General features: G+C 48.0%; 2 protein-coding genes across 6 annotated transcripts in view; both read right to left on the reverse strand.

Moving 5' to 3' along the window:
• The window catches only part of PAK6 (p21 (RAC1) activated kinase 6), a 39,263-nt gene extending 35,715 nt beyond the window's left edge, over positions 1-3,548 (reverse strand). Inside the window, exons 1-2 of one of the 5 annotated variants that reach the window (XM_010346233.3) lie at positions 1,903-3,241; positions 1,028-1,110 (exon numbers count right to left, since the gene is read on the reverse strand). The gene's annotated coding sequence lies outside the window, so the exon portion shown is untranslated. Of the gene's footprint in view, positions 1-1,027; positions 1,111-1,253; positions 1,584-1,609; positions 1,871-1,902 lie in introns of those variants that run through there. The other 4 variants (XM_074394100.1, XM_010346228.3, XM_010346229.3 and 1 more) reach the window with 4 other exon arrangements.
• A 5,175-nt stretch (positions 3,549-8,723) lies between these two features.
• Positions 8,724-16,324, reverse strand: part of BUB1B (BUB1 mitotic checkpoint serine/threonine kinase B) — an 84,586-nt gene continuing 76,985 nt past the window's right edge. Inside the window, exon 24 of the mRNA XM_074394102.1 lies at positions 8,724-14,526. Within this exon, the coding sequence (XP_074250203.1) occupies positions 14,494-14,526 (33 nt within the window). The 3' untranslated portion in view covers positions 8,724-14,493. The remainder of the gene's footprint in view (positions 14,527-16,324) is intronic.

The following is a 16,324-nucleotide window of genomic DNA, read 5'->3' on the forward strand; positions in this document are numbered from 1 at the left end:
GAGCTTCAGTCCGTTCTCAGGGCACTGGGCCAGCTGTGCAGTCCCCACAGCCCACACTCAGGTGCACGGAGCTTCCAGCCAAATCAGATGCTCCCAGAAGGGTTTCTTCTGGTGCGGACCCTTTCCAAACCAGGTCCTCTGGTCACTAGGGCTCCCAGGTGCCACCTCCAAGCTTTGGACTGGGACAACTGCCAGGAAAGCCTGCCTGCAGAGGGGATTCCTTGCCTGGCCCAAAGGCCTCAACCCCAGCTAGATGAGCTCCCATGGGGCTGAATCCCAGGCCTGACAGCCCCTAGACTCATCCTCTCCTCCTGCAGCCCAGTTCCAATCAGAACCAGCCTCAGGAAGACCCCAAGCAGAACTGCATCAACATCTTGGTGGACAATGCCAGGGAAAGGACAACTGGAGGCTGCAGGACATTAGCCTTCTTCCTGGTGGGCTCAGTGCTTTATAGACCCAAGCTCACCGGGCCCGATGTCCCCGAAGCTGACCAGGTCATCCTCCCTGCAGCAGAGGTGGGGAGCCCAAGGCCTGTGAGGAGTGACCGTGCTTGGCCAGGAAGCTCCCTGAACCTGCCCTGATGCTGAGTTTCGGAGTCAGAATCTGTGCCAGGTCATGCCCAGCAAAAGGGTGTGACTTGGAGCCTGGGACCCAGCAGTGCGCGCTAAGTATTTGTGGAATGAATATGCGAGGGAAATGTCCCTGAGGCGGTAAGGTGAGAGGAGCCTTGCAGAGGGGTGTCCTGGTGGCACTGGCTTTGCCCAGAAGGTGCAGGAAGTACCTACAGGAACAGCAGATACAAGCATCTCTCCCTCTAGCTAGGGAGCTGGAGTCCAGCTGGGATTGGACTGTTTCACTATCAATCTGGAAAAGGGGTGCAGGTTGGGTGGGGATGGAGCTCCTTGACCCAGGAACCCACAGCTGTGGAGTTAGCCTCCCTGTACCAGATGGGGGGCAGCCTGGACACCTGGGCACCCCTGTCCCTAACCCAGGAAGCCTGAGCACGCAGCAGCAGTGGGGACCTTACCGTGACTGCTTCTTCTGGGCAGCGGGGCCCTGCGTTCTCCACTGCAGGCTGGTGCTTGTCTCTAACCCAGGAAGCGGCACTCCCTTCAGGCAAAATAGAAGAAAAAAAAAAGGAAAAGAAAACCTCAGTGCTTTTTCTCTCCCAGCCTCTTCTCCTGAAGGCTCCTGGTTGGTGTGGTCCTGCCTCTGTGGGCACACAGCCCCCCTCCCTCCAGCAGCTTACTCACCGGTGTGCCCGAAAAGCTGCCAGCTGTGTGGGGGAGGCGGGACCTCCCCCCTCCTCCTGACACACACTGGGGCATGCACTGTGGGGACCAGGGGCTTGAGGGTGGCACCCACTGGGTCCTGACTGTGGGAAGCGGTGCCCTGGCCAGCGCCCTTCTCACTGAATGTGTCCCTGTGAGCTCAGCAGAGACGCACATGGGTGCTGCCTGGCCCTGCATGGGAGAGTGACAAGGTTCTCGGTAGGAAGCTGTTTCCTTGGTACCCAGGCCTGCCAGAATGAGGGGGCAGCCGATGGTCTGTCCAGCCCCCCCAGTGATGGGCTCTCACCCTTGGCCAGCCCCTCTGGACGGCTTCCTACCTGGGCATCTTGTTGTGTCTCTGTCCTGTGCACCCAGACAGGGCCTGGGCCTGCCGAGGCTGGCAGCTGCTCCTCACCCTGCTCAGGCCGTGTGTCTGGCGTCCCCTCTCCCTGACGCCCATCTCAGGGCCTGCGCCCACCCAGCATCAATTAGGATAAACTGCTGTCAAGCCTCCAGCCAGCTCTCTGCTGGACCCAGCCGCTGCCCCCAGCAGAGCGATGGCACACGCCCCGGCTTACACGCTCTCGCACTCACACACACGTGGGTCCACGCCCAGCACGGAGCCACCTACCTGCCCAGGCCAGTCTAAGCCAATCCAGCCTCGCTCTCCAAATGCCACTCCGACCCCAGAAGCCACTCCTTTACAGAAACATCCCCGTGGGAGATGAGTTCAGAGCCAGCCCGGAAGGACTCCAGTCATCTCGGACAAGACGGCCCTTCTGTCCCGACACCTCCAGAGGACACACACCGGCAGCCTGACCACCATATCTGCTATTGCACTCTGCCTGCTGCCACAGCCCCGTGGGCACCTCTGGGCCCCACAGCATCTTCCATATCTTTAGGGGGTGGGAGCAGACTCACAGCACGTCCCATCTTCCTGGAGCCCAAGGTAGGGAGGGGGGAGCTAGAAGGGGCGGGACTCAGGTGCAGCTCCAAGTTTCCAGCTCCCAAAATAATCAGATGCAAAGGAGAAGCAGGAACAGCTCAGGGCGGGTGGTGACTCAATGCCTGTGGGCCGGCTTAGTCACCTGGATGGCTGCTGGTGGCTCCTGGCACCTCAGGACGGGAGCAGCACCCTCCCCCACCTGCCTGGACCCGCGGCTGTCTCGGGAGCGCGGCCACGGAGCCCAGCGCCCAGGGCTGCGTGGCAGGCGCTGCCGCTCCACCCCGCTCCCGCCCATCAGGGCCCGGCGGCTCGGGCCGCGGCGCGCCCCTCCTCCACAGTTCGCCCCGGCTCACTTTGGGATTTCTCCATTCAATCCTCAGGCATCGACCTGCTCGTTTGGGGCGCCGAGCTGCTCCAACGTTGCTTGGCAATTTTGATATCGTCGGGGGTTGCCATGGGGAGGAAGGTGATGTCATTGACACAAAAAAACCCACTGAATTTACAAATCAGCTGGGGCTGGAGCTATTTATAAAAACACGTTCTTCTCTGCCTTTCTTTGCTGAAAGGGAGGAGGAGGAAGGGCTGCCTGCCGGGCTCAGGGTGAGCCTCCCTGCTGTCCTCCCTACTCTTGACCCCAAGAAGTCAGACATCCTTGGCTGACCCCCACCCCTGCCCCCAGAACTTAGAGCTGCGGATTCAGACCTGGCAGGTGCTGGTCTCAGCTGGTTTTGCTTGGAAGGCTGAGCGTAGCATGTAGGGGATGTGAGGCAGAGTGGGCGCTGGCTTCCTGGGTTGGCAGGGACCAGAAACCAGTTACTCATCCGTGTCCCTTTATTTCATGGCCCCTGGTCAGAGGCATTTGCTGGTAAGGCAGCTTGAGCTCTCTGTGTGCCCCCCTGCCAGTAGCTCCCCAGAGTGCCAGGTCGAGCCCAGCCTTCCCAGTGCCATCCCCACTCCTAGCCTCAGTGTCTCCTCCACTGGCTCCTTTTCTTCTCCTAGTGTCCAGTCGTGGGCTGCCCAGGCTCCAGGCGTGGTCCCCATCTCGTATCTCCCCACACTCAGCCACCACTCCCGTCAAAATCTTTTTTTCTGTGGCTCGCCCCAGAATCCATTTTGTGCCTGCCCCACTTCAGGCACCACCTCTGATGGCCCAGCTCCCACTGCCAGGACATACTGCTACTGACAGCCAGAGGGAAGCCTGGGAGTTCTTGACTCTTTCCCAGACCCTTATATCCAAGGTGGCACTCAGCTCTACATTTTATTTTTGAAAACTCTAACTTTCTTCTGTAGTGAAGCCCTGTGGTATTGGTTAAAAACCCAGACTCTGAGTTTTCAGTCTTGAGTTCGCATCTTAGCTGCACTTTTCATCAATTTGAGTGATCTTTTGCATGCTATTGAACCAACTGAACCTCAGTTTCCTCATCCATAAAATGGGGTGCCTCACAGGGCCGTGGGAATTAAATGAATAAAGCTTCTGGCACAGAGACTGCTCATCTTGATCCCAACAAACATTAGTTTTTATCCACCCACCCACTGGTGGCAGGTTAATCTTCACAAACCATGACCCCAGACACCTTCTGTGCAAAGGTCTCAAGCTGTATGCATTGACATTTTGATTGAAAGCAGTGTTAGATGTCCTGGCACTAAATATAAGAACTTCAATTTGTGGTTGACATGAAAGATTTTCCCTTTAACTAGGTTATCAGTTTCATTTAGAGAAGAACTTGCTATTTGTCTCTTTGTATCTCCAGGTAATTTTGTGCGTAAACTTAGTTATAAATAATCCACTTCTGCTCTCTCTCACTAACAAATAATCCAGGAAATGCAAACTAAAACAAAAGGGATATGTCACTCCCTGTCATCAGGCAGGGGGAAAAATAGGGCATGTGGGAGAGTGAGTTGGTGCAGTCTTCTTGGGAGGGCAGTTTTATAGTCTTGACCAAAATTTCAAAATGTGGATGTACTTGATCCAGCAAATGCACTTCTAGGAATCCAAGTTAAGAAATAGTTGCATGGCCGGGCGCGGTGGCTCACACCTGTAATCCCAGCACTTTGGGAGGCCGAGGCGGGTGGATCACGAGGTCAAGAGATCAAGACCATCCTGGTCAACATGGTGAAACCCCGTCTCTACTAAAAATACAAAAAATTAGCTGGGCATGGTGTTGCATGCCTGTAATCCCAGCTACTCAGGAGGCTGAGGCAGAAGAATTGCCTGAACCCAGGAGGCGGAGGTTGCGGTGAGCCGAGATTGCGCCATTGCACTCCAGCTTGGGTAACAAGAGCAAAACTCCATCTCAAAAAAAAAAAAAAAAAAAAAGAAATAGTTGCACATCAGCCTGAAGATATTTGTATAAGAATATTTACTGGGCTGGGCACGGTAGCTCACGCCTGTAATCCCAGCACTTTGGGAGGCTGAGGCAGGCGGATCACCTGAGGTTGAGAGATCGAGACCAACCTGACCAACATGGAGAAACCCCATCTGTACTAAAAACGCAAAATTAGTCAGGCTTAGTGACGCATGCCTGTAATCCCAGTTACTTAGGAGGCTGAGGCAGGAGAATCATTTGAACCCGGGAGGCAGAGGTTGTGGTGAGCTGAGATCGTGCCATTGCACTTCATCCTGGGCAACAAGAGTGAAGCTCCATCTCAAAAAAAAAAAAAAAAAAAAAAAAAAAAAAAAAAAAATTCACTGTAGCACTGTTTGTACCTGCAAAAATTGGAATCGGAAGCCACCAAAATATATATCAATTAGGCAGATTAATTGGGGGATGGGTGGATTAATACAGGATGGTACATCCCTATGCAATGAAATATCTGCAGCCTTAAAATATGAGTTTGGTCATCTGTATGTATGAGGATGACCATGACAGTTGAGAGAAAAGACCAGGTTGAACAATGTTGACTTGAAAATATGAGATGGCATAATCACATAGAAGTTTTTTTATTTAAAGTTATTTCTATATCTGTATGTTTAACCACAAACTATCAGTGTGGTTCCCCCCCACCCCCGCAGGGCTCCCAGGAGAGATATCAGAACGGGTAAGGCGCTCGCGCCCCAAAACCAAGTCTGCTCATGGCACTGGCTTTGTGCCTGTCATGTGCTAGGCCTCAGATACACTTATTTCTCTGATTTCTGATTCTTTAACATTTTAGTTTGAGCTCCATGGAACTGATTTGTAGGTAAACTTCTGAGAGGCTATTTTATGGCGAGGAAGAGCAGCCATTTTTGTGGGGTCTTTCCCTCCTGCCCCCTGGGGAGCTGGTTTGACCTTTATTATTTATTTATTTATTTATTTATTTATTAGAAAAAGAATAAAGAAGAGGAAGAAAGAGAAAGAGGAAGAGGGAGAGAGGATGGGGGTATTGCTTTATTGCCCGGGCTAGAATGCAGTCTAAATATGGGTATGCCTATAATTGTCCTTAATAATGGAGATATAAAAGAAAATGAGGGAAGAGAATAACAAACAAGGAGCCAACCAAGATTTCTTTTAAACTTCTAAGTTGATATGATGTGGTACTGATAAGAGTGTATATTTTGTATATTTAAAGTGGAGAGTTCTATAAATGTTAATTACATTTACTTGTTCCAGATCTGAGTTCAAGTCCTGAATATCGTTGTTAATTTTCTGTCTCATTGATCTGTCAATATTAATGTTGAAGTCTCCCACTATTATTATGTGGGAGTCTAAGTCTCTTTATAAGTCTTGCATGTCTGTGTATTCCTGTATTGGGTGCGTATATATTTAGGATCTTTAGCTCTTCTTGTTGTTGCATTGATCCTTTTATCATTATATAATGTCCTTCTTTGCTTCTTTTGATCTTTGTTGCTTAATTGTAACTTCTGCTTTTTATTTATTTATTTTAGCTCTGTGTTTGGTTGGTAAATCTTTCTCCATCCCTTGTTTGGAGTCTTTGTGTATCCTTGAATGTGAGATGGATCTGGATGCAGCATACTGATGGGTTTTAGTTTTTTATTCAAATTGCCTGTCTTTGGATTGGGGGATTTAGTCAATTTAAATTTAGAATTAATAATAATATATGTGAGTTTAATACTGCCATTAGCTGGCTATTTTGTCCATTCGTTGATGTAAATTCATTATATTGATGCTCTTTTTGATAATTTTTTTAGAAAGGCTGATACTGTTTGTTCCTTTCTATGTGTAGTGGTTCTTTCAGAAGCTCTTGTAAAGCAGGCCTGGTGGTGATGAAATCTCTGAGTGCTTGCTTATTCACAAAAAACTTTATTTTTCCTTCACTTGTGAAGCTTAGTTTGGCTGGATGTGAAATTCTGGGTTGAAAGTTCTTTTCTTTGAGGATGTTGAATATTGGTCCCCACTCTCTTCTGGCTTGTAGGGTTTCTCCTGAGAGATCTGCTGTCTCATAGGCTTCCCTTTGTGGGTAACCTGACCTTTCTCTCTGGCTGCCCTTAGTATTTTCTCCTTCATTTCAACCCTGGTGAATCTGACGATTATGTGCCTTGGAGTTGCTCTTCTTGAGGAATATCTCTGTGGTGTTCTCTGTATTACCTGGAGTTGAATATTATCCTGCCTTACTAGGCTGGGAAAATTTTCCTGAATAATGTCCTGAAGCGTATTTTCCAGCTTGGATTCATTCTTTTCGTCACATTCAGGTACACCTATCAAGCGTAGATTAGGTCTTTTCACATAGTCCCATATTTCTTGGAGACTTTGCTCGTTCCTTTTTATCCTTTTTTCTCTAATCTTGTCTTCTTGTTTTATTTCATTGAGTTGGTCTTCGACCTCTGATATCCTTTCTTCTGCTTGATCAATTCGGCTGTTAAAACTTGTGCATACTTCACGAAGTTCTCCTATTGTGTTTTTCAGCTCCATCAATTCACTTATATTCCTCTCTAAATTGTGTATTCTTGTTAACATTTCGTCAAATCTTTTTTCAAAGTTCTTAGTTACTTTAGATTGGGTTAAAACAAGTTCTTTTAATTCACAGAAGTTTCTCATTATCCACATTTTGAAGCCTGCTTCTGTAATTGGAACACACTCGTTCTCCATCAAGCCTTGTTCCGTTGCTGATGAGGAACTGTGATCCCCCGCTGAGGGAGAGGCGTTCTGATCTTGGGCATTCTCAGCCTTTTTTGGCTGTTTTCCTCCCTTCGTTATAAATTTATCCATCTGTGGTCTTTGAATTCACCGTCTTTGTAATTAGGTTTCTAAGTGGACGTCCAACTTACTGATTCTCAGCACCGAAATCTGAGCAACCCACTGCACCGACCAAATCAGCGGCGTTAAGATTGATGGTGCTTTTCCGACTCTGCACCAAGAACCGTCGCTCCAAGGCGCCGGCAAAACCGCCTCGCCGGTCACAAGAGTCGCGCTGGCGACCCGTGGGGCTCCTCCGCTGGGAATCTCCTGGTGCGTGAGCAACAAGAATTCATGTGAAGGTGTGGCGTCCTCTCATTCTTTGCGCTTTCAGTGGGAGCTACAATCCCGAGCTGTTAGTGATCAGCCATCTTGGATCTCTCTCTCAGTGTGGTTATCCTTGGAAATAGGAGTGGTGAGAGGGGTCTTTCAATTTGGACTTTTTACACTCTTGCATTGTTTCAGTGAACATGTATTTAAACAATACAAAATTAAAACTAAAGGAATGTATGTTTTTAAAACTAACAAATAGGCCGGGTGCAGTGGCTCATGCCTGTAATCCCAGCACTTTGGGAGGCTGAGGTAGGTGGATCACCTGAGGTCAGGAGTTCCAGACTACCCTGGCCAACACGGTGAAACCCGTCTCTACGTGGTGGTGGACACCTGTAATCTCAGCTACTTGGGAGGCTGAGGCAGGGAGAATCCTCTGAACTCGGGAGGCAGAGGTTGCAGTGAGCAAACTGTGCCACTGCAGCCTGGGCAAGAGTGAGACTCAGTCTCAAACAAAACAAAACAAAACAAAAACCTAATAATAGAAACTCAAGAGCTATACAGAGGACTTAAAGTTTATATATTTGAACATTTTTCTCCAAAAATTCCACTTTAAGGTGACGTGGAGATACAGAAAACACTTTTTCTTCCCTCATGTATTTCAGTTTCAGAAATGTTGTCTTACAGGGAGGGGCAACGTGAAGATGTGAAGGCACTAAGGCAGGAGATAGAGCTTACTACGTTAAATTCAAAACACTATCATCTCATTCAGGTAATAATTACAATGACTCTCTTTAAGAAATGTAACATTTCTGGCCGGGCGCGGTGGCTCAAGCCTGTAATCCCAGCACTTTGGGAGGCCGAGGCGGGTGGATCACGAGATCGAGAGATCAAGACCATCCTGGTCAACATGGTGAAACCCCGTCTCTACTAAAAATACAAAAAATTAGCTGGGTATGGTGGCGCGTGCCTGTAATCCCAGCTACTCAGGAGGCTGAGGCAGGAGAATTGCCTGAACCCGGGAGGCGGAGGTTGCGGTGAGCTGAGATCGCGCCATTGCACTCCAGCCTGGGTAACAAGAGCGAAACTCCATCTCAAAAAAAAAAAGTAACATTTCTAAGTTTCTGCCGGTTTATGAGAAGCAGGCAGAAATTCCTGAAGTAACAGCAACAATGTCATAAATCAAGAAACATCATGTTTTCCAGATTTTTGCTACAGTAGCTAGCAGAGATAATAGTCATTTCATGAAAGGAACTGAGAACAAAAAAAAAAAAACCACCTCCCCTGAATCTGCATCAGTCATGTTCTCTAACTGCCAGCCTGGAAAATCAAGTCCAGTACAGGAGCTACGCCCATCCTGGGGTCTTCTAAGTGCCAGGACTGACTCCAGTCCCACACATCACCCCCACTGGACGAGAGGTGCTACCACCATGCTGTCCACTCAGAGCATCCCTGCAGGGAAGGAATCTGATTGGCTGGCTCGTATGCCTCTCTCTCAGGCAGGGTATCCTGGAGACAGTGCTTCCGTTACCACATGATGCAGGGAGGAAAGTTAGGGTGCTGTTACTAAAGCAAAGGGGAATGAGTGCTGGAGGCCAAACACCAGCCAATAGTTGGCATAGCATCTTTGCCACTTTTTCTAATCATTTTCAATTCCTGAGTGTGATAATCAGCCATCGTTGATTTCTGTCTTGTGAAACTGATGGCCTGTGCAAACTGAGACCAGTTCCTCTATTCTATCATGTTTCATGACTTCCTGTCTTGATGAGAAGATCTGCCAATTTAGAACCATTGTTTCCACAGGCTGTAGAAAGCGGGACTCTGCTGGCCTGCAAAGGTTACTGCTGCTGCAGGGGGCAGGCTGGCAGATGCTCGGGTTTCTGGGCCAGTGGTGGGCCCTGGTGCTTGGCACAAGGCAGCTGCTCATTGAAATTTTGTTGAAGGAATCAATAAACATTTTTAGAGGTTCTATACCCTAGCCACCTTCCTTAGAAAGCGTGAATCCCAGAGCTGAAAAGGACTCTAGGGATATCAGCCCCGCTCCTCCTCCTACAGGTGAGAAAACCACAGCCCCAAGAGATTAGGTGACTCAGCAAAGCCTCTGAGAAAATTGAAGGAAGTCAGGAACTCAGCTGTTCCTCCTCACAGGCCCATGGAGTTCCCCTTGCTGCCGATGGCAAGTCCATGCTAGCAGCAAACCATGAGTGTGACAGATCTATAATTCGGTCAAAGGCAGTGGTGGTGCTGTCACCAAAGACATTTCTGCCTTTGAATTTTGGCTCCCAGGGATTTACAGCAGCGGAATCAGCCAAGCCAGTGTCCTTGCAATTTCTTAAAGTCTTTTACTTTACTGTGTTTTTGTTAATGGACATATACGGTACTTGCAGCCTCAAAAGTAATTTGCCTCACCTGCACCATTTTGGTGAGTTGGATTCAGCTGGAACAACTGCTTATATCAACCTTGTCTCATTGCATGGTTTTAAAAAAAACATCTGGGGATGTGTTTGGAAAGGCCATGTAGCAATGAAGTGCTAAACATTTTCATAAACCAGTGCTTCCCAAGTTTTCCCAAAGAAAAATAAAAACTTTTAGAAACAAAGCCTAGGGCTCCAGTGTGTGGGTAAAATTCCTTTGCTGCCAAATGTTTCTAGATCCTTAGATTCCTCCCCACACTCCCCACCTGCTTGTGCTGCATGTACAGAGGGTGCCTCACTCAGGCCTTCTGATGGGCCTGTCTCCACCTGCCCACACTAGTCAGCGCCTCTCACCGCAGGGCCAGGAAGGGAGGAACAGATTCCACCCTCCTCCCTTCCCACCATCCCAAGCCAGGGCAGGTTCCGGAAAGGAAGGGCTTGATTAATGAGCAGGTGTTGCCACTGGAGGCCTGTATGTCCCACACTCCAGAGCTGGCCTTACCTCAGCGGCACCTGACAGTCCTGGGCCTCCAGGAGAGCTAGGCCAGAAGCAGGGACCCCACCCTCAAGAGATTTTTCCCAAGCTGTTTCCCTGGTAGGGCAGGCACAGAGGAACAGACATTATCTGGACACCTGCCTGCTCCTAAAGTATTGGCAGCAAACTGGGGGATGACTAGGTCAAGTCCTGAGGTCCTCAGTGGGAGGGAAGTTTCAGGGCCTTGTCAGATAGGGATGTTCTAGGTCTCTTGCATGCCCTCTCCTGTGGCCCTGCTCCCGACGTCCTCCTGTAGGCAAGGTGTGTGGAGGATGCTGGCAGGGGCCGAGGGCAGACACAGGCAGTGATGAGACTCAACACAAGTGGGCAATGTCAGCAGACAGCCGGAGAGGGTAGCAGGTGGGTACCATTTGGCAAGGTCTTCCCTTTTTACCCAATCTGTAATCACAATGCTATACAAAATATGAGGGAGTACAGGCCAGAATCTCATCAGGATTAGAAGTGGCCCTGGCAAGGGACTCTGCTGTTGACTTCCAGAACAGTTTTCCCTCAGGAGAAAGGGCTTTCAGGCCAGGTATGGTGGCTCACACCTTAATCCTGGCACTTTGGGAAGCTGAGGCCAGCAGATCGCTTTTGTTCAGGAATTCGAGACCAGCCTGGGCAACAGCGAGACCTTGTCTCATAAAATAAACAAAATTAGCCAGGCATGGTGGTGCACATCTGTAGTCCCAGCTACTTGGGAGGTTGAGGCTGCAGTGAGCTGAGATTGCACCACTGCACTTCAGCCTGGGCAACAGAGCCAGACCCTCTCTTGGAAAAAAAGGCTCAACGTGTTTACATATCTTGTCTCAAATTAGGAAGTGACAACGCCCTGGCTTTCCGTGTGACACCACATGGCTGCAGGAACTCACTGGGAGCTGTTTCTGGGTGACTGAACAGATGGCCGAGAGGAAGCCACTCAACCAGGGTCTGGCCACAGCCTGCTGTGACAGGAGCTGTGGGTACTGCCACAAGGGATATGCTTCCCTGTGTGCTGATTGGATGCAGAACCCTACACCTCAGTGGGGAGTCAGCTCTCAATCTCCAGAGGCTCAGTGGCTGGCAGCAGGTCCTCAGAGGCCTAGCCTGTGGATGAGCCTTTCCTGGGAGCAGCCCCTATGAGAGGGGCTGGTCTGTCTCTGTCAGAGCAGGAAAAGGAGGGGACTACCAAAGACCGACTGGGACTTTACTAGGGATAGGACCAAAAATAAAAGCCTTTTGTCAGTGAAAGGGTCACCCCTGCAGACCCTGACCTGGCAGCACAGGCGGTGCAAAGGAGCTGAAAGACACATACAGAGCAGGGTCCCCAACCCCTGGGCTGCAGAATGGCACGGGTCCATGGCCTGTTAGGAACTGGGCCACAAAGGTGAGCGGCAGGCAAGCAAGCATTACTGCCTGAGCACTGCCTCCTGATACTCAGAGGGCTCGCTTGCCTCTATCATTAGATTCTCATCGGCAAACGAGCCCTACTGCGAACTGGGCATGTCAGGGATCCAGGTTAAAAATCTAGTTTTACCACGAAATCATCCCCCATCTGTGGAAAAATTGTCTTCCATGAAACTGGTCCCTGGTGCCAAAAAGGATGGGGATCGCTGATGTAGAGGTCCCAAGGTCTCTACAAAGCCTGCAGTGAAATGACTTTTTTGAGCACATACTTTAGATTATGCACTGTGCTGAACCCTAATACACTAACTCACTTAATCCTCACAACACAATCAACTAACCCATTCAACAAGTATCTAACGAGTACCCGCTAGGTACAATGCTTTCTGCTAGGTGCTGGGGAGAACTCAGTGAGCAAGATGAGACCCTGTGCCCATGAAATTTATAGTCTGTGTAGGAACCATTATTATCGCATTTCAGAGATGAGGCAACTAAGGCATTGTGATGTTTCCTTATTTGCTCAGGTCATTACATGACAGGACATGGGTTTGAACCCAGGAGATCTGTTTCAGAGTCCAGGATGCTATTTTGTTACCAGATCCTTCCTTTTTTCTTCCCAGCACTACCTATAGACACTGTTGATTGCTTTAAAAAAAAAAAAAAAAAAAAAGATGGGGTCTTGCTCTGTCACCCCGGCTGGAGTGTAGTGGTGCCATCATAGCTCACAGTAACCTCGAACTCATAGGATCAACTGATCCTCCCACCTCAGCCTCCTGAGTAGCTGAGATTACAGGTGTGAGCCACCACACCTGGCCTGGTTGCCGTTCTAAATGCATCTCACCTCCCTTGCTGGGAGAAACCAGTTTATTAGATAGAATGTACACTTCTCTCTTACCTGTGTACTCAGCGAAAGGCCCTTCCCCAGCCCCAGCCCTAGGGGTGAATCTTAACTTTAAACCAATCTTGGTAATGCCCTTCCCTTTGCCAGGTATTGGCGTAGGCCCAGATATGTGACAATCTGGCCAAGAGACATGTGAGGAAGCCAGTTGGGAGGGTCTCGGGAGAAAGTTTTCTTATGCTGCTCTACGTTGTTGAGGTACTTGGAACTGTGGTAGTCAACTGGGACCCACAGGAGACCAGCTAGGCCCCTGCATGAACTTCTGCGCTCCTGGTTTGCTGTAATGTGAAATAACAGATATTCTTACCCCTTAAGATATTCTGGGTTGCTCTTCTGGGTTTTTTTTGCAGCTGAAAACTACCTAACATAAGCCAGCTCCAGCCCTTGTCACGCCACACTAGCCCTTACTTCCAGTCTACTACATACACCGTGCCACTCTGTTGGCTCTCATTCATAGCTTCCCTTGAGATGTCCATTTTTGATGGACTTATTTCTCTCATATATTATCTTGGCTTTTAAGTGTTGTGGCATGTTTCTCTAAATTATAAACTCTGAAGGGAGTGAGCGTGCCTTACATTTTGTTATATTTTTCGTGGTACCCATCATTAATGTGGAGGCCACAGTAGAACTTAATATATAGTGGCTTACGTTTTTTGCACATTCCAGGATATTATTTGCTGCCCTGAAGGGCAAAAATGAAAACATTTCCATGTTCAACAAAGAGTAAAACAGGAGTCAACAGGTTGCTGCTGTGGGCCTGAGTAAGAATGTCAGGTATCTCTCTCAACAGTGGCTTAGATTCAGCAGTGGTTTGCACCAGCTTCTACTGCCTCCCATGTGCCTTGGCCAGGGCTGGATGCTGGGGAAGCAGATGCAAATAACTGCTTGCTATAAGCCAAGGAACTTCCATGCTCATCTACTGTCTTGTGTTCATTCTCATAAGAACCCTTTGGGGTAGGAGCCATCAGTACTAGTTTAGATGGGCAAGCAAAGGCAGAGTGACCTAACCAGATCAAGCAGCTGTTGAGCCCAGGTTTTTCAGTTCCTGAATTGAGTTCACAGGGCTCCCTATTATTTCCCCCTTTCCTTTTTCCTATTAAGCAGGTGACCACCTTTTATTCATTGGCTCAGGCGAGGGACATAGCAGAGTATAATACAGAAATACAGTCTTGCATTGTTTAATAACAGATACTTGCTTAATGACAGAGATATATTCTGAGAAATGCATCGTTAGGTAGTTTCATCCTGCAAACATCAGACTATAGTTACACAAACTTCGATGGTATAAGCCTACTACACACCTAGGTTATATGGTGTAGCCTACTGCCCCTAGGCTACAAACATGCACAGCATGTTACTGTACTAAATACTGTAGGCAGTTGGGACACAAAGATACGCATTTGTGTGTCTGAACATGTTTAGGCTGCGGGCAGTGGCTCACACCTGTAATACCAGAACTTTGGAAGGCCGAGGTAGAAGGACCCCTTGAGTTCAGGAGTTTGAGACCAGCCTGGGCAACATAGTGAGATAATGTCTCTAATTTAAAAAAAAGAAAATTAGCCAAGTGTGGTAGCGTATACCTGTAGTCCCACCTACTTGGTAGGCTGAGGTGGGAGAATCGCTTGAGCCCAGAAGATCAAGCTGCAGTGAACCATGATCATGTCACCACACTCCAGCCTGCAATAGAGTGAGACCCTGTCTCAAAAAATAATAAAAATAAACATAATTAAACATAGTAAAGGTACATAAAATTTACGATATTATAATCTCATGGGACCACAGTCAGATATGTGGTTCACTGTTGACCACAAAATTGTTGTGTGGCTAGATGCTCTAGCAACAACAAAGTCTCAGGAAGAGACTAGATGCTTTAAATGGCATCAGTAGGCCATGTCCCCTAAGCTAGAAAGCCATTTCTCCTGGTTGCGGAGAGGAAGACTGAGATGCACCTAAGTGGCTGGTGGGCAGCAAGACCCTGCGTGGTACCTCAGAGCAAACAGGACCCAAGACAGCCTTTTAAAGATGTCTGCGCTCTGAACATGGCACAGAAGCAGCCCAGCTGCAAGCCAGAGGTCCTTTGGGCTGAAATGGCCTTGTGGACTGAGAATGGGGACTGGATGGACTTTCCTGATACCTTGGTATTTGGCTGATCTTAAGGACTATCTCTTTAAGCATAAATATTTGGTTCCCTGAAACTTATCCCCAAAGAAACAACAAATTTTCCCCTATCTTTATGTTACAGAATACCACATTTCTTTCACTTACTTTTATTATATTAAACGTTTAGCTAAATATATATTTAGCTGTATGTTGTCAAAAGATAGAAAGGCTGAGATCAACCAGCTGAGATCTCAAATTACTTGAGATTTCCAGAGAACCTCAGACCATTAAACAACATTATAACTAAATCAATACAAACATCTACAAGTATGTGTACTTAAAGCTTCAGTTCTCAACACTCTGTCAAGTAGGCCCTTCAGTTATTCTCATTTCATAGATGACACTGGCTCAGAGAGGTTAAGTAACGTATCCAGTGCTACACAGCTAGGATTCAAATCCAAATATTCTGGCTAAAGACAGAATTTCTAGCCACCATGCTAGTGTCTGGTTCGGTACCACAGGAAGAGTCATCGAATGCTGAGAAGGTTCTAAGCAGACCTTGGGCCTATAAAGTTGACCCCTTACAATGTGAGCACTATATTAAAGTCCTAACCAGGGCATAAAAAGAGAACTTGCCCCCAACAAACTCATCTGAGTTGGACAGATACGGCCATACACATAGACAAGTCCAAGGCAATTCATAATAAAATGTCGCAGAAGAATGGTACAGGGAGGAGCTATGCTGCTGCCCGCAACGGCCTACACCCTGGAACCTTGACCACTGGTCCATGTAGTAGGATATTGAACATGCCTGAGTCCTGAGCGATGGCTTTTATATCTATTCAGTGATGGGTACATTGACTTGAAAGGTCCCTTCTGGCAATGCTAGTTAGCTTTTGTCTATTCTGTCTCACTCATATTACTCCCAGCCTGACCTCCTTGACTCACTGGGACTCTGGATTCACTGCACACTCATTCACCCTTAGTTATTGTTTCCTTGAATGAGACAGTATCACTGAAGCTTCATGCATTTCATCTTTTTAAATTGTGTTATCACTTTGTTCTAGTGATATTAGATTTTTCATTTTTGTTTAAAATGAAAAAGGAAACAAATAAAACCCAGGTGCAGCTCATGCCTGTAGTCCCAGCATTTTGGGAGGCCAAGGTGGTCTAATTGGTTGAGCTCAGGAGTTTGAGACCAGCCTGGGCAACATGGCAAAACCCCATCTATTAGGTGGAAAAAAAAAGACCAGCTAGGGGTTTTTTTTTTTTTTTTTTTTTTTTGGATACAGTTTTACTCTTGTTGCCCAGGATGGAGTGCAGTGGTGCGATCTCAGCTCACCACAAACTTCGCCTCCCAGGTTCAAGCAATTCTTCTGCCTCAGCTTCCCAA

The sequence above is a fragment of the Saimiri boliviensis genome, chromosome 2 (genome assembly GCF_048565385.1).
Source record: "Saimiri boliviensis isolate mSaiBol1 chromosome 2, mSaiBol1.pri, whole genome shotgun sequence".
NCBI classification, from domain to species: Eukaryota; Metazoa; Chordata; class Mammalia; order Primates; family Cebidae; genus Saimiri; species Saimiri boliviensis.